Source organism: Ovis canadensis, chromosome X (genome assembly GCF_042477335.2).
Source record: "Ovis canadensis isolate MfBH-ARS-UI-01 breed Bighorn chromosome X, ARS-UI_OviCan_v2, whole genome shotgun sequence".
Taxonomy (NCBI): Eukaryota; Metazoa; Chordata; class Mammalia; order Artiodactyla; family Bovidae; genus Ovis; species Ovis canadensis.
In genome coordinates this window covers 106,534,861-106,557,798 of record NC_091727.1, presented here as the reverse complement: position 1 = coordinate 106,557,798, position 22,938 = coordinate 106,534,861, and the positions used below count along the sequence as shown (strand labels likewise).

At 35.8% G+C, this 22,938-nt stretch overlaps 1 protein-coding gene and 1 long non-coding RNA gene across 3 annotated transcripts in view; one reads left to right on the top strand and one right to left on the bottom strand.

Annotated features, from left to right (window-relative positions):
- Positions 1-22,938, bottom strand: part of LOC138931167 (uncharacterized) — a 111,424-nt gene that overhangs the window by 41,264 nt on the left and 47,222 nt on the right. Inside the window, exon 2 of the long non-coding RNA XR_011446429.1 lies at positions 15,239-15,287. This is a non-coding gene — a long non-coding RNA (uncharacterized lncRNA). The remainder of the gene's footprint in view (positions 1-15,238; positions 15,288-22,938) is intronic.
- CUL4B (cullin 4B) overlaps positions 1-22,938 on the top strand; it is a 32,416-nt gene that overhangs the window by 6,658 nt on the left and 2,820 nt on the right. The window contains exons 4-20 of one of the 2 annotated variants that reach the window (XM_070292061.1): positions 6,311-6,415; positions 7,055-7,123; positions 7,859-7,932; positions 8,731-8,893; positions 9,175-9,264; positions 9,505-9,587; positions 10,207-10,274; positions 11,484-11,602; positions 12,197-12,389; positions 13,370-13,474; positions 13,962-14,072; positions 14,533-14,624; positions 15,732-15,839; positions 16,773-16,886; positions 17,604-17,709; positions 18,705-18,877; positions 21,196-21,348. In XM_070292061.1, the coding sequence (XP_070148162.1) occupies positions 6,311-6,415; positions 7,055-7,123; positions 7,859-7,932; positions 8,731-8,893; positions 9,175-9,264; positions 9,505-9,587; positions 10,207-10,274; positions 11,484-11,602; positions 12,197-12,389; positions 13,370-13,474; positions 13,962-14,072; positions 14,533-14,624; positions 15,732-15,839; positions 16,773-16,886; positions 17,604-17,709; positions 18,705-18,877; positions 21,196-21,348 (1,926 nt within the window). The remainder of the gene's footprint in view (positions 1-6,310; positions 6,416-7,054; positions 7,124-7,858; positions 7,933-8,730; positions 8,894-9,174; positions 9,265-9,504; positions 9,588-10,206; positions 10,275-11,483; positions 11,603-12,196; positions 12,390-13,369; positions 13,475-13,961; positions 14,073-14,532; positions 14,625-15,731; positions 15,840-16,772; positions 16,887-17,603; positions 17,710-18,704; positions 18,878-21,195; positions 21,349-22,938) is intronic. The other variant, XM_070292060.1, reaches the window with a different exon arrangement.

Genomic DNA, 22,938 nt, shown 5'->3' with positions numbered 1-22,938 from the left:
CTAGTGTAGATTGCATATACTTCCTCTTAAGTTTTTAATTTCTAGGAAAGACTGAGTATATTTGCAATAAGTAAATGTCATCTTTTAAAAGTGATTCAAAGTGAGACTTATCTTTCCTCCACAACCTTGAAATTCTGTAAGAGTGAGACAGTGGTTCGTGTTGTTTTGGTTTGAATATTTTTGTTTGCTTGTTTATTTTTTAATATTTATTTATTCTTCATTGTGGCATTCGAACTCTTGGCTGTGGCATATAAGGTGTAATTCCCTGACCAGGGATTAAATTTGGGCCCTCTGTATTGGAAACACGAAGTCTTAGCCACTGGACCACCAGGGAAGTCTCTGCTTCTTTATTTTTGATTGATAGGAGTATGGTTAAATACACTGACTTTTGAATTGATCAGCCTGCCTTAGATTAGAGATCTGCAACTCATAATAACTTCGGGTCAGTTTCTTCTCTAAGCCTTGGTTTTCTCATTTGCAAAACAGGGAGACTAACACTACCTGTATGGCATGGTTGTAAATAAATACTGCGAAAAAGTACTTAACTACTCAGCCTGCTATAAGTCTGTGTCATCGATGATGATAATGATAATAAATAGTATTTGAGTCTTTAAAAAAAAGATATCTTTATTTTGAGATTACATTTTATTATACAGCTCTAAAGCCACACATTTTTAAATTCTGAATCCACACTAGGCCAGAACAGCTGGCTGGTAAATAGATTACATTTCAGAGGTGTGTCAGAAAACATCATTAGCCAAACTGAAAAAATAATAGAAAAAGAAAAGAACTGTCTAGGAACAGTGTCCCTCTGCACTTCTCAAGAATGTGTCTTGTTTTTACATGTGGTGTCTTAATAGTTGGAATCTTGGTTTTAGTGTGTGACTTTTTTTACTAAGTAATATTTTAAGTAATGGGATTATTTTCCTCATGTTCTCAGCCTTGTGTGAGTAGCTGTGTAGTGTTTGGGGTTTTTTTGATAATTTTTTAAAATTTACTTTCGGCTGTGCTGGGTCTTCATTGCTGTGCCGGTGTTTCTCTAGTTGGAGCGAGCAGGGGCTTCTCTAGTTGCAATGCTCAGGCTTCTCATTAAGGTGGCTTCTCTTGTGGAGGACAGGCTCAATAGTTGTGGCGCATGGGCTTAGTTGCTCCATGGCATGTGGAATATTCCTGAATCAGGGATGGAAGCTGTGTCTCCTGCATTGGCGGGCAAATTCTTTACCACTGAGCCACCAGGGCAGCCCCTGTGTAGTGTTTTTAAATCAGCTGCCTTTTTTGGAGCTGGCTGGTTATTTCTATATGAAAGTGTTACATTTATTCTTAACATAAATGTCTAATTCTTATCTTTGAAAATAAGTTTAGTTCCTACTTCAGATCTGATGAAAATAATTCATTAATAATGGAAACTCTTGTTTGCTTCTTGTGAAATAAATGTTAAAAATAATGAGCCAATTAGTGATTGTAAATGAATCAGTTAGTGATTTATTAATCAGTGGATGGCCACAATACTAGAAAGAAATAGTGCATCCATCCAAGTATAGTTTATTTCCCATTGTAAAATGGGTTTCTTAAGCAGTCATTGGATATGGGAGACTAGGTAGATTCTTAGCAGAGATGATTATTCTATGTTGATCACTAGCTATTGTGTTCTGTAAGTTTAACTTGATATTTTTAAGCTTACTCTGTCACATTACTATTACTCCTGTTTTTACTGAATTGTTAATACTATCCCGGCTATTTATCCCACTACAAATTCTTAGTCCTTGATAATTTGTCTTATTTAAGCTGTTTTTACTGGATGTAAAAAGAAAAATAATTTAGGTTTTATTATTTGGCTTCCTTCCTTCTTGCAATTCTCAGTTTTTGATATATTTTAATCATTTTAGCCATTTTTACTAAATGTAAAAAGACATAATTTGAGTTTTATTGCTATATCAGTTGAAAAGTTTTGTGATGAGCGTTTTCTTTCTCTATTTAAGTATATGGTTTGAAAAATAAGCCCCAGTTCATTAGATCAGCGACCAGAGTTCAGCACCCTGGAGGGAATTGAATCTTTCTTAAGTGTCTCTTGTTGCTGAATCAGAAAATTTTCTAGAATTGCTCCCTTACCATTAATTTTTGCATTCTTTGTATTTTTTATCCTTGTTTTAATCTTCACTTTATTATTTCTAGTCGTCTTAACCTCATTTCCCACTCTTCGTCCTAAATGGGAGCTTATGTGCCTTTGCTGTTTCTTAAATCTTGTATTCCATAAAGTATCAAATTTCAGGAACTATAGTTTTGTATTTCATTTACTACACATTTATATTTTCTTTGGAGTTTTGTTTTTCTTCAGATAAACATGTTTCTGATGCATCCTGAAGGGAAGAGGCTGGGATTTGGAACAATAAAAGTTAAAACCTTATTAAAATATTCTTATTTTATAGCTGACACCTACAAAAAGGGTTTAAGGCAGCATATTTAACCAGTAGTGATTGAGAGCTTAAATAAAAAGATTGTTTTATTTAAGAGTCTTATAGAACTATCTAGATTGTTTAATATAAATAGTTACCTGTGCAATGAGGTTATATTAGTAATAATTATACTAGATCAAACTTCCAAGGATTTCCAGAGTGTTTAGTGAAGTGTAAAAGAATACATTTCTAAAATTCCTTTTCAAAGATCTGGAATAAAATAGAGTTTACTTCAAACTCCTAAGTGGTGATTTAACTCTTATTCGTATTTCTGCCCCAGCACCTAACAGGATAGAGTTCTTAGTAAACACCCCATTCTTCTTGAGTCAGTGACTGTTTACTATGTGCAAAGCTAGACAAATGCCATGGACATACAGAGATCAGTTAGTCCTTGCTGCTGAGGTCTGTATATTCTAGTAGGCTCATGAAGTTAGTAGTTCATGACCAGCATTTTTTTTAAAGAAGTAAAATAGAAAATATCAGAGTAGGTCACATATAGTAATGATAAGTGCAGGTTCATGAAGATATTGTTTTGTTTACATAAATTTATTTTATGTGCAATGGATTGTGACATAAAATGTATTTCTTACTGTGACTTGTCAAAAACTTTTGGAAGCCACTGTTTTAGGCACACATGATTGTTCCAAACAAACCTTGTTTGAAAGTGAGGAAAGCAGAGTATTTAGATCACAGGATGTATGGAAGATTATAAAGCGACATGAGAGTAAATAATGGTAATATTGAACCTTGAGTTCCATGCTAGAAAGTATGATGGTGGGAAAGATAGTGTTTTATTGGGGGAGGCAAATACTTAAATTTTTTGAATATTTTATACATTCATCTGGCTCAAAACCCAAAAACTATGAGAGAGCACGTAGTGAAAAGTTTCACTTCCACTCCAACCTCCCTGCCCCAGCAAACAAATGTTATTAGGGGTATCATTCCAGAAATGTTTCATGTGTGCAAAAACAGATGTGTGGAGGTTTTCTCAGTTTTCTTTTTTATATATACATAAATGATAGTAGACCACTATTCAGCACCACACCATGCAGTCCTTTGTATTTTTTTATACCTGTTAGGCAATTTCTCCATAACAGTACCTGAAGAGCTTGATGGAAAAGTTCTTAAAGATGGAAAATTACTCAATCTGGTCTATATGTTAAGCAGTCAAGGCTAAATTAGAGACTAGTAAGGGGTTCTGTTCCATCTTGACCTTCAAAATTCACCTTAGATCCTCCTGCCTTGGCCTTTCCTTCTTTTATTGCTTCTAATAACTTAAGCCTGGTGACAGAGGATGAGATGGTTGAATGGCTTCACCAATGCAATGGACATGAACTTGGGCAAACTCCAGGAGATGGTGAGGGACAGGGAAGCCTGGTGTGCTGCAGTCCATGGGGTTGCCAAGAATCGGACACGACTTGGTGAATGAACAACAACAATCTTAAACCGCTTTCTAAGCACACGTGAAGCCATATGCATATAATGTGCGTGCACACACACTTGGTTGCTCAGTTGTGTCCAAATGGTAACCCACTCCAGTATACTTGCCTGGAGAATCCCATGGATGGAGAAGCCTGGTGGGCTACAGTCCACAGGGTCGCAGTCGGACATGACTGAGCGACTTCACTTTCACTTTCATTTTTCATGGACTGTAGCCTGCCAGGCTCCTCTGTCCATTGAGTTCTTCAGGCAGGAGTACTGGAGCGGGTTCCCATTTCCTACTCCAGGGCATCTTCCCAACTCAGGGATCGAACCTGCATCTCTTGAATCTCCTGCATTGGCAGGTGGATTCTCTACCATTGCTCCACCTGGGCCCAATTCTCTTTTTCTCACTATTCCCATAAGCTCTTTATCCACATCCCTCTGGGTCTTTGGAACTCCACCTCTTTACTGCTGCTCAGCAAGCCTTTCCTGACTTTTCCCTGCCATAAAGATTGAGTTAGAGACCTCACCTCTATGTTTATCCCCATCATAGCACCTAATAGTGTGTTGTAATTACATATTTTCTGACCAGTTTTCACTTTATGCTGTAAGCCTCTTCTGTGTGTAGGACACATTGCTAGTTATAAGTACATTAGTTTTTTGAATATTTATTATATTCTCCTGGTTTAGAGCCCCAGAAGTATTAAAGAACATACAGGTACATGAGCCCATGGTCTGGTCTCTTTCTGTCATTAAGGAGAGTTGGGGGCCAGGATATACACATTCAAAGATACAGTGTTGATTCAGTGACAGGTCAGTATGGTATGACTGTTGGTAGTGCCATACGAGTCATTGGTAGCTGAGACAGTTAAGGAAAGTTTATTGGAAGAAGTGGAACCTAGCTGAGTAGTAAGGGAATGTGGTATCCTGTATGAGAAGATAAACAGGTGGGATGAGAACTAACGTATGGAAGAAAGTATCACAGCAGAAGGGAATGGTAGAAGTAGGACTTGGAAAAGTACTTGAAGTGGGAAATGTGAAGAAAATGCACTACAAAGACAACTTAAGCAGGGAAACAAGAAATGCTGAGAAAATCAATCATTCAAAAGGAACACCAAGATACAATGAGAAGACTACTAAAGGAGGAAGAGAGTCCATAGGGGATCATTGTGAACCAGTCAGGCACATGAAATAAACGCACTCTTAGACATTTGTGGCCTGACCCAAGGCCCCATCGTAAGTGGTGGCCAGCAGGAACTTCGCTTCCTTATTCCTCGTTAGCTGCTGGATCTAAGTGGTCTGCTGTTTGCTGGTAAGGTGTAGCACGTTTCCTCCTTTAGTATAAGTGGTTTCATTTAAGCTTTCTTTTCATTTATGAGTTTATTTGCTGGACCTGCATGCTGGGAATATGACTTCCAACTACATATTTATAAAATTTCAATCCAACCAACAGGACTTGGATGGTCCCTTAGAGTCAATTTTAATGGAATTTTTGCCTTCTCTTGTGGTGAGAAAGAAATCCTGGTGTTATACTTAAGTCATTACTAGTTGGAATTGTAGATTATTTCAGAGTTCTACCATGCCTGTTGTATTAAATTTGAAAGTCTTTTGATACACCTAAGAAGAAACTCAGTGAAATCTCAGTTTTGTCCTTTTGGGATTTGACTATAAAAGACCAATCCAACAATTAGAAAAAATAAAAATTCAGTATTTCTTTAGGAGTTAATGTTTATTCCATTGTGCAAAATTTTAAAATGTCTATTTAAATATTCTTAAGCTGCAGTGTTGGAGATAAATCCTTGTATAATTATTTCATTCTTATAACACTGCTTGCAACAAATTCTGGATTGCTCTGTTCAGGAAAACCAAAGAAAGTATAAATAAATGTAAATTCAGTGGTAGTTGGACTGCCCAGTGAAAGTGAAAGTCACTCAGTTGTGTCCAACTCCTTGCAACCCCATGGACTATACAGTCCATGGAATTCTCTAGGCCAGAATACTGGAGTAGGTAGCCTTTCCCTTCTCCCCAAACTATCTAATAAACAGTTGGTAAAATTATTTTTCAAACTCAAAATGGAATTCTGCTTAGAAAAACAATTAACATTTTTATGAATAAGACAGAATTCATATGTAGCAGTTGTTATTAATTCAGTGTCTTTACAAGTGGAGAATTTGGCTTGATTCCCCCCATACTTAAACTGTACTGCCAGAATAAACAGATTTGGGGAGGGGTGGTATACTACACTGGTTATGAAAAAAGTTCACTAATTGCATTGATATTTGGTGGTTTTACCTTGTGTTTTAAATGGATGACATCCTTTTTAATAAGTTAACATGGTAGAAATAACAAATAATAGGAATTAGATGTAAATAATCAAGAAATATATATACAGAGATACATTCACTCCTTAAGAAAGTATGTGTTTAATTTTGCAGGCTGTGGAAAATCTCTGTTCTTACAAGATTTCTGCAAACTTGTACAAACAGCTGAGACAGATTTGTGAAGATCACATCAAAGCACAGATTCATCAGTTCAGAGAATATCCTTTTAAAAACAAAAAACCTTGTATTTTCATCTTTTCCTCCCTCTGTCCCTCACTTTTTAAACCAGCTTAAAATGGAATGCCTATGTTTTGTAGATTTGTTGGGTTTTGTTCATCTTGCCTCTAGGGAAACGAAGTAAAATTTCACTTTTTACCTCTAATTAGGGTCCAAATCTACATTGTACCACTAACGTAAATAAAATTTCTTTATGTCTTTACTCTTATTGTCCTCACAAATTTCCATTTGAGGAAAGATAATCAGGAAATAATGAACTGAAAACACAATGCTCAATTACATCTAAGACTTGCTTTTTGTTGTTTTGTTTTGACCTTGTGGCATGTGGGTTCTTAGTTCCCAACCATAGATTGATCAAACTCATGGCCCCTGGAGTGAAAGCACAGTCTTAACCACTGGATCACCGGGGGAGTCCCTAAGACTTGTTTTTAAAGATTTTTTTCTTTCTGAATGGACTCTAACATGTTTTTACAGTTTAAGAAGTAGCATTTTGTTCTATAAGTACTATTTAGTTTCATTTAATATGTAGGGCTTTCCATATTTAAGACAAATGTGCTCTTAAACATTGCATGTATTACTTGTCCTGAGCATTTTTAAAATATCCTTAACGTGTATCTCACAGACTCTTTGGATAGTGTTCTTTTTCTGAAGAAGATTGATAGATGTTGGCAGAACCATTGTAGGCAGATGGTAAGATGGTAAAAAGTATTACATTTCAGTTAAATATTGTAGTTAAAATAAGTTTCTTCAAATACAAGAATATTAGTTTTAAAAGTTTTGCAATGGGGGACTTAAAACTAATTTTGGTTGAGTTTTCTACTTTAAAATGGCAAGTTATGGGTAAACCAGTATTTTAGAATGACTTATACCTTAGAATCATTTTTATTTTTGTAGCACTATAAATAAGTGTTACATTTTGTCAGTCTTAATGGCTATCCCACCTGTTATTTGGTTACCTAGCAAAGTGCCTACTGGTCTTGCACTTTAGCTTATTCACATCACAACCTTTCCTTTTTCCCAATCTGGTATTATATTAAACCTTATATTCTGCAAGTTAAAATCTTAAAATCCATCCCACACACCCGAAATCCCACGTGTACAATTTTAAGAGTTTCACCCTGAGAACTGTTGCTGAGGAAAAATTATATGCCCCTTGATTCTGTTTTGATTTTTAGTTAATTTTCAAGTTGCAAAGAGGTCATAGACCATTTTAAGTGTCTTTTTTTCCCTAGAAACTACAGCAAGAGTTAAGATTTATTAATAGTTTAATTAAAAATGGTATGGGCATATTCTCAGATGTGTTAATCTGTATGTTTGATCCTAGTAGTCTAGTATATATACAAGTAAACCGTGCAGTCTTCTTTTATAATGTATATCAGCTTCACAACATATAAAAAATTGTTTGATTCTTTTTTTCATTGACAGATCATGATCAGGAGCATCTTTTTGTTTCTGGATAGGACTTATGTTCTTCAGAATTCAATGCTACCATCCATTTGGTAAGGATGCAAGAAAAAAAATTATGAAAAGATATGTTAACAAATCATAGTCAAATCTTAATTACACTAATAGAAGAGAGTAATACAGGGAATATTCTAAAAACTCACATTTAGCTTCTAGACTTGTATTTATAGCAGTTTAACCTTCTTATTTATGTCTTCTCTGCTAATATTCATAGCTAACATTCCCTGAGTATACAAAAATTTATGAAGAAGTTTTTTTGTTAGCCAAAAGGATTGAAGTTTGCTCTGGACTGTCTGAATATGCATCATTTTGTTGCTGATCAAGAGTTCACTCATTATCTTTTAACATTATTAGGGAAAATTCCATGTATACACAAAAATAGAAGAGTATAATGAGCTCTTGCCTGCACCATGTGCCTAGCATTTACCTACAGCAATTATCAGAGTTCACTGATTTTTGAGTACTGAAGGCAGATGACAAATGAGCAATTAAGCCTTCATTACAAGTACAGTGAAGACCATTTTATAGCTTTGAACTAATTTTGTCTCTTGATTTGACCAAGGAAGAAATCCACCAAAGGAAATAAATCAATAAAACTTAGTTATGGAGGAAGATGGGAATTTAGCTTCAGTTCTCATTAAAGACAATGAGTTTCCTGTATGCTTTAATCTAATAATATTATTTAAAATTAAATATGTGGATTTTATACTTCTACCGTTGTTGCTTCAAAGCCTGGAACCCTAATTAACATGTGGCGAGAAGTTAACCAAGCTTCTCCAGAAGTGGTATCGTTTTAAATTAATTTAGATTTTGTGTATTTTTTTTTATTTTAGGGACATGGGACTGGAATTATTTAGGGCTCATATTATAAGTGATCAGAAAGTCCAGAATAAGACAATTGATGGCATTCTTCTTTTGATTGAGAGGGAGAGGAATGGTGAAGCAATTGATAGAAGTTTACTCCGAAGCCTTCTAAGCATGCTCTCTGATTTGCAAGTAAGTTAACTATTTCACTTACTATAGAACTGATTGCTGTACCTAGTCTGATGTTTAAAAAACAAACACAGAATTTCCTGGTGGTCCAGTCGTTAGAACTCCATGCTCTCACTGCTGAGGGGCCTGGGTTCAATCCCTATTCAGGGAACCAAGATCCCACAAACCCCATGGTACGGCCAAAAAAACTTTAAAAAAGCCAGACTCATAATGCTGTTCACATGGAGGCATTCATAAACATTTATTGAATAATTGAGCTTCTTTACTTTGTTACCCTATCCCAGATTTATCAGGATTCTTTTGAACAACGATTTTTGGAAGAAACTAACCGACTGTACGCAGCTGAAGGCCAAAAATTAATGCAGGAAAGAGAGGTATTTAAAAATGATGATGAATAAATCCACTGTGTCTCATAATAGACCCTACTTTTATAGAACGTAAGCTGCCCTTTCATTTATCTTCCAAAAGTAATGCTGCTATAATTTTACATGTGATTTTACATATGATTCAACCTTGTCACATTTGACAGGGCTACTCCCAGGATCTTTTGGACTTGACATTTACTAAATGATTTATGGGGAGGAAAACAATATATAAAAAACTTATCTTTGTAGGTTCCTGAATACCTTCATCATGTTAATAAACGTCTAGAAGAAGAAGCAGACAGACTTATTACTTACTTAGATCAGACCACCCAGTAAGTATTACACGCTCAGCCTAATAGCCTTAATCTGTGCTGTGGAATCACTTAAGGCACTTTGGGCATCCCAAATGTTAGTAAGTATTTTAAGGTAAAACTTAAGACTTTAACAGTTGTTTTCATAATGGAAACTTCAAGTTGTTCTTTTCCCTACTTAATTAGTTTAGTCAAGGATTTGATTATTGGTTGTCCATATGTGTTTAGCATGTAATTAAAAAATAGTATTAAAAGCTAATGTGATCTTTGACATCTTCAGGCTGATTAAAATTCAGCAAGTATTCATAGGAGAAAGTATTTCTCTGCTTTCCTAAATATTATCAGCCAAGGAATTCCTATAAGCAGATAAATACTTCCTAGTAAAAGCAGAGAAGTTTAGGAAAAGCCAGCCATGGCAAGACCATGGAAATATTTATTTTGTGATATACCAAAATTTCGAAATACACAATGTTTTCCTTGTAGGCATAAAGTAGAGTAACTGAGCACAATAAATTTATACAGAAGAGTAGGAATACTGAAATTAACAAAGTGAGCTAGTTACTTTATTTTATCCCCCAAGAGAGACTAAATTTTCAGCAGAATCAAATGTCTAATTCTAAACTTTTTTTTTTCCTTATAGGAAGTCATTAATTGCTACTGTGGAAAAACAACTTCTAGGAGAACACTTAACAGCAATACTTCAGAAAGGTAATTGGCAATTTACAAATAAGAGATTACTTTTAAAATAGTAGCAAACAAGTAGAAACATTTTTAAAGCTTGCCTTTTTAAAGGTTTGATAGATTACTGCATTCCTGAGGTAGGACACAATGCTTTGCCCCCTTCATCACAGTAAACTTTCAGGAGGTGCCTCTTTCCTTAACTTTAAAGATACAAGAAGTGAGATGAGAGGAGTCTTAACCAACTCCAGTAAAGAAACAGTAGGAATTTGGGGATTCTTAATTTTTAAGGAAAATTAAATAAGGAATAATAATAAGGAAACAGTAAACATTAAGTATTTAATATTAAATAAAGTATATAAATATTAAGTATATTAAATAATAAGGAAATGCATTCCTTTTTGCACTAAAGTATTTTGTTTCTAGCATATAAAACCAAGCATGTCTATTAATCCTAAGTGGTATATGAGTATACCCTGAATTTTACTTTAACAGTGTTACAAATAGGCAAAAGTCTTACCTTTCCAGCCATCTTTTATATAAAATATCTTAGAACTTTAATGCAGTTAATACTTTTATTTCATTCTGAAAATCAAATACTTTAGGATTCATTTAAACTTAGCCTATTGATGCATAATTTTTATATACCACAGGCCTTATCCAATACTCTGAAATATAACTGTGTATAGTAATACAAATATAATATGGCTATTGCACATATGAGGTATTTGTAACATGCATTTGAAAGTGAAGTGAAAGTCACTCAGTCATGTCTTACCCTTTGCGACCCGATGGACTATACAGTCCATGGAATTCTCCAGGCCAGAATACTGGAGTGGGTAGCCTTTCCCTTCTCCAGGGGATCTTCCCAACCCAGGGATCAAACCTGGATCTCCTGCATTGCAGGCGGATTGTTTACCATCTGAGCCACAAGGGAAGCCCAAGAATACCATATTTACACAGACCAATTTTTATAAGTTGGTTTATATATGTGATCTACTATGTTAAATGGTACAGACCTTTATGTAATTTTTGTTTTTATATAAGTTCCCTATATTTAGTTTTCACTTGGAAAGGTAATTATCTCTTTGAGTTTAATTCAAAGCGCATCTCTGTATTAAAATTCACAGACTAGTCATAGTTCAAACCAGTATCAGAATAATTTTAACTTCTTTTTCATTAAAATACCTGACATTTTTGTTCACTTTTTTTTTAAATACCAAATGTTTCAAAAATCAGGTTTAAATAACCTCCTTGATGAAAACCGAATTCAAGATTTATCTCTCCTGTATCAGCTCTTCAGTAGAGTTCGAGGTGGCGTTCAGGTTCTCTTACAACAATGGATTGAATACATTAAGGTATTAACATTAACCATTTTTTTTCCTCTCATGGCTTATAATCTGTACACTTAGAGTACATACGAATAAGTGTGTTCTTATTTGTTAGATCCTTTTGTTTTTCAAGTAATGGGAGTTTTGAGAGCAGTCAACTTGAGAATGATAGCCATGTGGCAAATTAACAATAAAACAGTTCTCTTCTTGATGTCTGATGTGATTTCTAGCTCCAATTATAGTAGTGAATGTGGGAAAAGGAATAGGACTTTTTAAGGATCCAAATTTTTTCCTTTGATCTTACACTGAAGGCATATTGCCATTTTAAAAAATTCAAGCTGACTTTAAAAGTAGGGAAAAAAACCCTAGAAACTTCTACAATAAGACCCCATTATGATATTTTATACCCAGTGGCTATTCCTTACCTTGTGATTATAGATGAGTGGCATCAGTCTGGATGTTTTATCACTTTATCTTCTTTTCTTGATTTCAGAACCTGCTTTATTTAATTTTTTGAAATTTTAAAGTATGTGGGTATGTGTATACTTAAAATATGATTTGGGGGATTGTTTTCATTGCAGAGAATTAAATTCTAGTAAAAATTCATTTCTGTTTTTTTAGGCGTTTGGTAGCACTATTGTAATTAATCCTGAAAAGGATAAAACCATGGTTCAAGAATTGCTGGATTTTAAAGATAAGGTTGACCATATAATTGATATCTGTTTCCTGAAGAATGAAAAGTTTATCAATGCTATGAAAGAAGCATTTGAAACATTCATTAACAAAAGACCAAACAAGCCTGCTGAACTTATAGGTATTTTTCCACTCCCTTTTCCCATTTAATGTTCTTCTTTCATAAGGCTTTGTATATTAACATCTTTGTGCCATGTCTTTCAATAACAGTCTAATTTATTCCTAGTTGCTTAGTTGGTGGTTTCTAAGAAGCCGGATGCAAGGAGTAGTCCTTCATGCTAAAGAATATCTCAAAGCCCACATTATCAAACATGGTTTTTCTTTGTAAGACAGTACATTGGACCCTGTTTACTTTTTATATATAAAAAGCTTGATAGCTGTTTTACAAGCCTAGAGCAATTTAGAGGTGGGACAGGGTACTTTTTCTAGAGGCCCACACACAGGAAAGGCTAGCATAAAATTGCAGTTGCCAGTGAGAAAGAATGTTCAAGATGAAAATAAACCTAGGAATCTGGGCCAATTTAGAGTAAAGAGTGTGGTGTACTGCAGTTCTTCTCAGTTTTCCCCACCTGGGTCAGAGGAGGAGGTACCTGAGAAGATCCTTCACTAGAAGGATGAAATTTTGTTGGTTTACTATTTACCCTTAAAATTTTTGCAATTTTTGCCTCCTACTCTGTAATGTATCTGATTTGTTTCAATAGAAAAGTAGTATTTCATATTGCCTACCATCAGTGTAAAATGAACATTCCAGAAGATATTCCAAAGTCACTGTCTTTCAGTGACTTTGACTCCTGCACAAGGCTGTAAACACCTCCACCACCATCCCCCCACCAGAGTTTCTTTATCCCATCAGTATGATAGAAAGTACATTAGGTCTGGAGCCAGAAGACTTGGGTTTGAATTGAAGCTCTTGTATTTTTTAACTCCGTGACGCTGAACAAGTCGCTTGATCTCCCTGACTTTGGAAACTTTTAAAAAATGCATGTGTACGTGTAAAACATTGAAATACTCAGTATATCATACTCCTGTTTGGTATTTATAGTGACCAGTACCTCATGGGTACTGATGATCACTGAACAACAAACTTTTCCCCCATTTTAGCGAAGTATGTGGATTCAAAGCTTCGTGCAGGGAACAAAGAAGCTACCGATGAAGAACTTGAAAAAATGTTGGATAAGATTATGATTATATTTAGATTTATATATGGTACGTATTTTTGTTTTAATATTATTTTAAAACAAAGCACTCAACAGAGAAACTGGCGAGTAAAATCAACCTGTAAGGTATATTTACTTGGGGATTAAATACTTAAAATTCTATTAAATTCTTTGCATTTAATTTATTGGGGTACTTGAGGAATGTTGCTGAATTGCCTTGTGCTCCGACTTTTCCACTATTAAGAGTCTTGAATTTTGCTACTTATTTTAATCTCAGGAGTACTGATGCGAAAATTACTAGTCAACTAAAGCTTTTCTAAGGAAAAGTAAATTCAGTCTTAATTCTTTACAGCAAAGAAGTTTTGAAATGTCTGGCACAAAAATCTACCTCTAATGTTTCTTGCATTTAGAAAACTTGGATAAAATGTGTACATTTAAATGACTTGGGTTAATGGTGTGATTTATTAAGCATTTTGAGTCAACTGTGTCAAAACCTTATATTGGAATATAAGAGTTGTGTTTTATGATTTATATAGGTAAGGATGTTTTTGAGGCCTTCTATAAGAAAGATTTAGCCAAGCGCCTTTTAGTTGGGAAAAGTGCATCTGTAGATGCTGAAAAATCAATGCTGTCCAAACTTAAACATGGTATGTTTGTCATTCTTCTGATCCTTTTCTTCTTTAATTTCTGAGAGAAAATATTAGCTTAATTTCTACTCTTTCAGTCAGTTGCCTCTTTCGTCAGTCATTGTAAGTTCATATGATTAAAAACGTAAATTGAGTAAGCTCATGAGGTTTCCAACCTATTTACATATGCAGAGCTGTCATGATTTTTTAAAAAAATAAAACATTGTTCTTGTTTTTAATCATTTGTATAAAATTTCCCATTTATCTTGTGCCTAAAAAGTAGATAAAGTTACTACAGGATTAAGATTTGACTCTGATTTAGTGGGGCATACACTTTGGGGTAAGGCTTTTTTTTATTCTTATGAATACTTACAGACCATATTTCATCCTAAAGTAAGTTTTACATTTCATGTTTTCAATTCTAAAGTTCTTTGTTTTTAACCACTTTAAAATATTGTAAATGTACAAACATCTTTACTAGAATGTGGAGCTGCTTTCACCAGCAAACTTGAAGGAATGTTTAAAGACATGGAACTTTCTAAAGACATCATGATTCAGTTCAAACAGGTAAAAGTGAGTTAAACTCTTAATTCCTCCAACTTACTTAAATGTATTTAGTTGTCTCCTTACTTTGGTTTGTACTGAAGAGGATAAGTAGAAACTTGTATTTGTTATAAATACTTCATAGCAACTTAGATGATAGTCACAGTAGAAGAAAATAATCACCAATGAAATGTAAGTATATTTGACCTACTTCAAAATTTATTCTCAATATACTCCCAAAATAACACAAAAATAGAGATGAAATGTATTGAGCAGAAGAAGTCAGAACAGGAAAGGCTGTAGCTAGTGAAAGCAGGGCTTCTAGCATCTAATCACTGGTGGTTGCATGTTCAGAGCTAGTGATGGAGATGGAAGAGGTGATAGAGTGTTTGTATAAGCCTTTGGGGACCTTGGGAATGAAACGCTAGATCTATATATTGTTCAGATGTTGGTAGAAGCTAGTTCTGAAACATTTACGATTATAGGTAATAGTGATAGCAAGATAGATTTTCCTCTCCTAGGGTTTTAACAGTGATTTCTTTACCACTATGTTATGATGAGAGATGAGAGTGGAAGGCTCAAGAGAAAGATCAGGGTTAGTAGGATCATGGGTCCTCTGTAGTAGCTACAGAATAGGGTTTTACCTGCTTTGCCCTCTCCCCTTCTTCTTCCTCCGCCATTTCAGGTCACTCCCTGCGAACACACAGTGGAACAAGTGAAAAACCAGACACTTGGGCTGGCTGGTGGGCTGAGGAATGGGGGGTTGCTGCCAGGGTTTCCAAGCCATATAGGGGTCTCCAAAAATGGATACTGCAGGTGGTATGGGGAAAAGAATGAAGAAGAAATCCTATAACAGCCCAATCATATGTGAGAAATTATTTAAGTTGTTAATGCCTCTGAAGGAATCACCTGATCCTTGTGTACATAGTAGCAAAACGTTACCTGGTGTACTTCTCTGGCGCTTTTAATATAGGCTTCATTTATAGTCCTTTTAATAGTTTTGTCTTTTATTTTAAAGATGGTCAGTATTCACGTGTAGTTTTACAGTGAGGAACTTCTTGAATGGGTCATTTTTATGGCATGAAATGTATGCATTTTTATATTTTAAGATCTCAGTGTGTGTTGATCTTATTGTAGTATATGCAGAACCAGAATGTACCTGGGAATATTGAATTAACTGTGAATATCCTGACAATGGGTTACTGGCCAACATATGTGCCTATGGAAGTTCATTTACCACCAGAGGTAAGAGTTACTGTTTTAAAAGTTTGTGTAAACACACCCACACCAAATGTCAAGTGTTTTTAATGTTTTATTCTTTTATTTATATTACTCTTGTACTTAGTATCATTAGAGCATAGCTTAAGATGCCAATTCCTGAGTTTGGAGCCAATGTCCTTGACTCTTCTTTCAGATCCCCAGATTGTATTAGTACCCGTCACTGCCCAACTCTCAAAAATTCTTGATGGTATATTACCTGGGCTGGAGGGTGGGATAGCTGAGTGATGGATACTTGAGTAAATCCGTCCTAACTCCTGGGGAAATGTCTTAACCCAAGACTGAAGCTTAGGAAAGGGGTTAAGGCTAGAGAGATAGATACTGAGTCCTTCATGAAGATGATCATAAAAGGCCAGGGAACAGATCTCCCTCATTAAGAGAGAAAATGTGGAAACAAGAGGAACAGGCCTAAGGCAGAACTTTGAAAAAGGCTCACAATTGGTAGGTGGTAGGAAAAGGAACCTATGAAGGAAACTAATGAAGAAACACTAGTGAGATAAAGGAACCAGCATGGTACAGAGGCACAAAAAGCATTGGAGATGAATGTTTCAGAAGAGGGGGTGGGACTTCCCTGGTGGTCCAGTGGCTAAGACTCCCAGCTCCCAATGCAGGGGGCCCAGGTTCGATCCCTGGTCAGGGACTATATCCCATATACTGCAACTGTTTATAAATAAATATTTTTTTTAAAGGAGAGGATGATAAAATATTGCAGACAGATCAGAGAGGGTAAATCTGATTAATACTATTAAATTTGGTGGTTATTACCTTACATCAAAGTGATCAGTGGCCCTATTGGGTATAGTCTTTAAAACTTCCACACATTTTTACACATGTAAATATAAAAAAGTAGTGAATGTGATACTGGAATTCAGAGCTTAAATAAAGCATTATTTATTGTAGATGGTAAAACTTCAGGAGATTTTCAAGACATTTTACCTTGGCAAACATAGTGGCAGGAAACTTCAATGGCAATCAACTCTAGGACACTGCGTACTAAAGGCAGAGTTTAAAGAGGTAAGTGGATATTCCCCCAACTTAGTTTTCATCTTCATCTTTGATACTGAGATCATCCCTCTTAACTTGAAGGTTTTTAAGGTGTTTTATAACTTTGTCTTACATATGTGCATGACATAGTGATAGCTTGTCACAGCTCTGTGTATATGAATGTGGTCTTTTCCACACTTGATTGGGCTCTGCTGCAAAACAAAACCAGTAACTTTTCTCCCACATCCTTTCCCCACCTGTGGATGCAAAATTCAAGCTGCCACTTTTGACAGGAAACTTCTTTTTTTGTTGCTGGGAGCTAGAGAAGAGAGTGGGTGTTAAGGGGAACAGTTCTTATATCTAATTTCAAAAAATCCTACAGCTTTTCATGACTAATCTGAATCAGACAAATTGAAAATGCATTGAAATAGTGATTTCTTACTGCTGTAATAAATATGTGTAATGACACATAAAGCTGAGTTATTAATTTTCATTACTTTGTTCTGTTTTAATTATAAGGCTTACAAAAGACCTGTAGAGAGGTCACTCAATCCTTCCTCCCTATTTTAGGTAGGATCACACCTAAACCCTCCAAAATTGAACATACTGGCTTTTCTGGATAATGTTAATCTGTTTTTTAAATCCACTAATTGAAAAATGCTCTTCCAGTAAGAGATTAGTTACTTGATTAATCTTCATGTGGTTTTTAAAAAAAGTGATGGCTAAACACTGTTGTTTCTCCAACAGGGTAAAAAAGAACTCCAGGTCTCTCTTTTTCAAACACTGGTGCTGCTAATGTTTAATGAGGGAGAGGAGTTCAGCTTAGAAGAGATCAAGCAGGCTACTGGAATAGGTTTGTAGCAAGCATTATTTGGTGTCCACTATGTGCAGCCCACTTGATTAAGTGGTCTGGGGGACCCTAAAGAAATAATCCCTCTCCTCAGCACTTAGAACCATGGGGAAAGGGGGAAATGACACTTAAAATAATTTCACAACCAGTGAGTACTAGTCTGTGGTTTTGACAGAGTGTGTTAGTTCATTGAAGCAAGAGATGACTATGGACTGGCACAGTGGGGAGCGCCTTCATGAAGGAAGTAGGGTTTGAGCTGGGCCTTCAAATTTTAGTTATGTTGCAGGAGGAAATACCGTGAGAAAAGGTATGGAGAAAGGAATGAGCACACCTTGGGCAGGAGTCATTTGGGCAGCTTGACAAGAATCAGTAGATAGTAGGGCAGCTTGGAAGTTGAAGAGATTCCAGGCCAGAAGCTCGTGGGGTAAAGAGCTTAGACTACAATGAGGCCAATGAGGAGAGAGACAAGGCCTCTGTAAGGAAGCAACTACTGGATACATGGAGGATGAAGGAGAGGAAAGAGTTAAAAGATGATTCCAGGATTTCTCACCAGAATAGGTTGGTGGCTTCATGACTAACAGTTGGAAAGAAGATGCAGTTTTATGGGGAAGATGATGACTGAAATATTGGACATACTGAAATTGATGAGCATGAAAGAGCCAGGTGGAGGTAGCCTTTAAATGTGGGACTAGGGAAAAGTGGGATGTCATTTCTGAAGGTGTGATGGTGATCCACATGGAGTGATAATTGAAACCTTTAGAGGATTACCAGGATTACCAGCGATTGGATGGGATAAAGAGGATGTTGTTCATGAACCTTTAGAGGATTACCAGGATTACCAGCGATTGGATGGGATAAAGAGGATGTTGTTCATGAACCTTAAGGAAAAGGGAAACAATTGTAATAGATGGGTAGGGTAGAAGCTAGACTGAGGTTGAATATAGCTGTCCATGTTGATGTGCTAGTAACAGATAGCTAAACCACTCTTTCTTCTTCAGAGGATGGAGAGTTAAGGAGAACATTGCAGTCATTGGCCTGTGGCAAAGCCAGAGTTCTGGCGAAAAATCCAAAGGGTAAAGATATTGAAGATGGTGACAAGTTCATTTGTAATGATGATTTCAAGCACAAACTTTTCAGGATAAAGATCAATCAAATTCAGATGAAAGAAACGGTACTTTTTTTTTTTGCATTCTCCTCATCCTTATGTACTGGAATTATATGTGTTCATAGTAAAGATTTATAGAGAAGATTTTAGCCTAGAATACCACCATCAGCATTAATATTATCTGGGCCTGTATCTAGCTCAGTGTATTTCAGTATTTGATTTTGCAGGGTTTTGCAGGGGGTAGGGAAGAAGGCAATGGCATCCCACTCCAGTGTTCTTGCCTGGAGAGTCCCAGGGATGGCAGAGCCTGGTGGGCTGCCGTCTATGGGGTCGCACAGAGTCAGACACGACTGAAGCAACTTGGCGGCAGCAGCAGCAGGGGGTAGGGTGTACACAGTTGGGCCTAATACTCAACATAGTTTTATATACTGCTTTTTGTGTATTTTAGGTCTTTATTTTTCCATGCTACTAAACATCTTGATAAAGTGGGAGATGGCCATACAATATTCTTTTATGCAGCTCTAATAATTTATTCAGCCAATGTCTATTGTTGGGCAGTTAAATTTATAACTTGTTAGGATTATAAATAAAACAGCAAGGTACATCTCTGTACCTAAATCTTAATCTTTCTGATCTTTCCTTATAAATTTATCATGGAAGTAGATCTTTTGGGTTAAAGAGTGTGGACATTTTAAGAGTCTTAATACATTAATTTACACTAATAGCATGAGTGCCTGTCTCACTGTGCCCTCGCCAGCACTGAAGATTATATTTTCTTTTTCTTTCTCTGCCAGCTTCCTTGGTGAAAATGGAATGATTTAGTTAGTACTTTTTTGATCAACAGTAAATATTTTGTTTTTGTCATTTGAGTTTGTAAGAAACTTTTATTAAGGAAACCAGCAACTGCTGCATTTGCTGAAACCAGTTGGTTTCAATCCCAACAAGGTTTAATGTAGTACTTGAGAAAAAGTTTTAATATGGGGTAGAGGTCAATGTGGGCTTCCCTGATAGCTCAGTTGGTAAAGAATCTGCCTGCAATGCAGGATACCCTGGTTCAATTCCTGGGTCGGGAAGATCTGCTGGAGAAGGGATAGGCTATCCACTCCAGTATTCCTGGGCTTCCCTTGTGGCTCAGCTGGTAAAGAATCCACCTGCAATGCGGGAGACCTGGGTCCGATCCCTGGGTTGGGAAGATCCCCTAGAGAAGGGAAAGGCTACCCGCTCTAGTATTCTGGCCTGGAGAATTCCATGGACTGTCTAGTCCATGGGGTCACAAAGAGTCGGACATGACTGAGCGACCTTCACTTTCACTTTCAGAGGTCCATGTTAAACTTCCCAGGTGGCACTAGTGATAAAGAACCCACCTGCCAATGCCAGAGACATGAGAGACACAGGTTAATCACTGGGTCAGGAAGATCCCCTGGAGGAGGGCATGGCAACCCACTCCAGTGTTCTTGCCTAGAGAATCCCATGGACAGAGGAGCCTAGTAGGCTGTAGTCCATAGGGTTGCAAAGAGTCAGACATGATTGAAGTGATTTAGCATAGCACAGAGGTCAGTGTTGCAGACAAGTTCCTGTCTTGTTAACATTCACATCAAAGGTGTGATGTTCCCTTAAATTACCATGTCATTTTAAAACATGTATGCTGTATCAGAAAGAAGCTGACTACAAATTGCCCAAACTAAGGACTTCCCGGACAGTCCAGTGGTTAAGACTCTGTGCTTCCACTTCAAGGGTCATAGATTCGATCCCTGGTCAGGGAATTTAGATCCTACAAACTGCACAGTGTGGCAAAAAATAAAAAAGCCCAAACTACTCTTAATTTAAGTACTAAAGAGGAACATGCTAGCTGTAACATTAAAATTGGTTAACTGGCTTTTTAAACTGTGCATTTCTGATTTATATATTACAAAATAAAAATAAATTTTAAAGTTTGACTCTAAAAAAAAAGAAGTTTGACTCTAATTAGCTTAGCTGGGTGGTACCATATTTTGTTTGAGTCAGATGTCAGTGTCAGTCACTTTTACAGATAAGCTAATGTTATACAGAAATCTGGTCAGCAACTGCTTGTGACACATTAAGATTTTGAGAACAGAGTAAAAGGAAATGATACATTCTTCATCAGCTGTCTCTCTAGAAAAACCAAGATGGTATTTTTCTATTAACTAAAATTGGCATTACTTCATTGATACAGGACCCTAGGACAAACAGGAATTATGTTTGTAGGGTATTTTTTTTGTCATTGTCTGTATTTATGAGGTTTCTTTTGATAATTCAGCATATTTAAAGTGTTAATTGTGTCATGGCCCTAAAACGTACAGTTTTTGTAAGTATTTAGGTTTCACTTCAGGTACAGTTTCTAAGTTTAAAACTTTTTTTATTAGGTTGAAGAACAAGCTAGTACCACAGAAAGAGTATTTCAAGATAGACAATATCAAATTGATGCTGCAATTGTTCGAATTATGAAGATGAGAAAGACACTTAGCCACAATCTCCTTGTTTCAGAAGTGTACAACCAGTTGAAATTTCCAGTCAAGGTAGGTACTTCACTATTTTGTTACTGAGCTGCTTATATATAAAAATTATATTGTTTTATATGTATGTATAAATTAGATTTTTAAGATACAAATCTTAAAAACATTGACTAAAACCTCAAGACTATTTACAGGGACAAAAGTTTTCATTTCTCATGCTCATATATATGATTTTTGAAAAAGAAACCTTTGTTGGCATATGTGGGCAGCTGTGACAAAAGGGGAAAACAATTTATAAAAGCTCTCATACCTGAAACTTGAAATTTTCAAGTTTATTCACTTTAATGTTTTTTTAGCTTGTTACTTAAAAAAATTTTTTCTCCTAAGAATACCTTGCTATTTGACAGATTTGGTTATTTTAATTAAGTCTTCTGTTTAGTTAGCTTGTGTAAGGGCCATTAAAAACCATACAGGCAATTATATTCCAATTTAATAAAACTCTATAATGTCATCATTAGGCATCTTTTTGTAAACTTTAGTGATAGTTCTGGCAAACTAAAATTAGTCATCACATGGCTATGTTTCAGTATAAATCCCCAGTAATAAAGCACCTTAGACAATGTGGTATGTACTGGACTGTATCTCATGTTTTCGAAGGTTCCCAGACTCTTGTGATGATAAATACTTGTTAGACTTTGGATAGACTCTCGGCTGTTTCACCTTTTGAGCTTGTTTTCCTCTTTTGTAAAATGGAGATGATAATAGTACTTACCTCATAGGATTATTGTGAAGCTTAAATGAGATGATACTTGTAAAAACTTAGCACTGGGCCTGACACACAAATGCTTGTTAGCTGACGATACTGTCTCCTCATGACCACACTCTCACCCTCATCCTATGCCTTAACAATCATTTCACCTCCAGCCAGAGAGCTCACTGATACTAGCTAGCTAAGGAAGTTTTTAGGACCACTATAATAAATATGCTGATATTTTTGGTCTTTTGCCATAATTAAGAGCAAGTCATTTTGATTTTCAAACCTTGGAATTTACACTTCACTGAAATTTTGACTGCCCAATCAAACTACTTTCCCTCTAACTTTCTTGATCAAGTAGGCATTTTATACAATCTGAAAAGCTATTAGCAAGCAAGATTATATTCTCTTTAAGGCTAGATACAAAAGACAGTGGACTTTTGTTGCCCAACAGCTAAGAATGCAATTGAAAACAAGCTATAAGCTTTCTTAATTGATTTCTCAACAAGGAGAATTTAAAAATTAAAATCATTTTGGGCAAGTAACAGTTAAATCTTACATTAAACCTGAAATACAGAGATCTGAAATATGAAATGATAACTTCACTTATCAAGCCATTTGTTGTAGTAGTCTTGTAAATAGTGATTTCCATAGTATATCTGTAATTTATAAAAATGCAACCTGACTTTGAATTTGAGTAAACTCTGAGAGTGGAGGACAGAGGAGCCTGGTGTGCTACAGTCCATTAGGTCTCAAAGAGTTGAACACAACTTGGCTACTCAACAACAACAGGAACAAAGCCTGGCTTTGAGAACCAGCTTTTTTCCAAATTTAGGATCTGGTTATCTTCTCATCTTGGCAAAACTAATAGCATTCTGTTTCCTTAAACTATAACATGT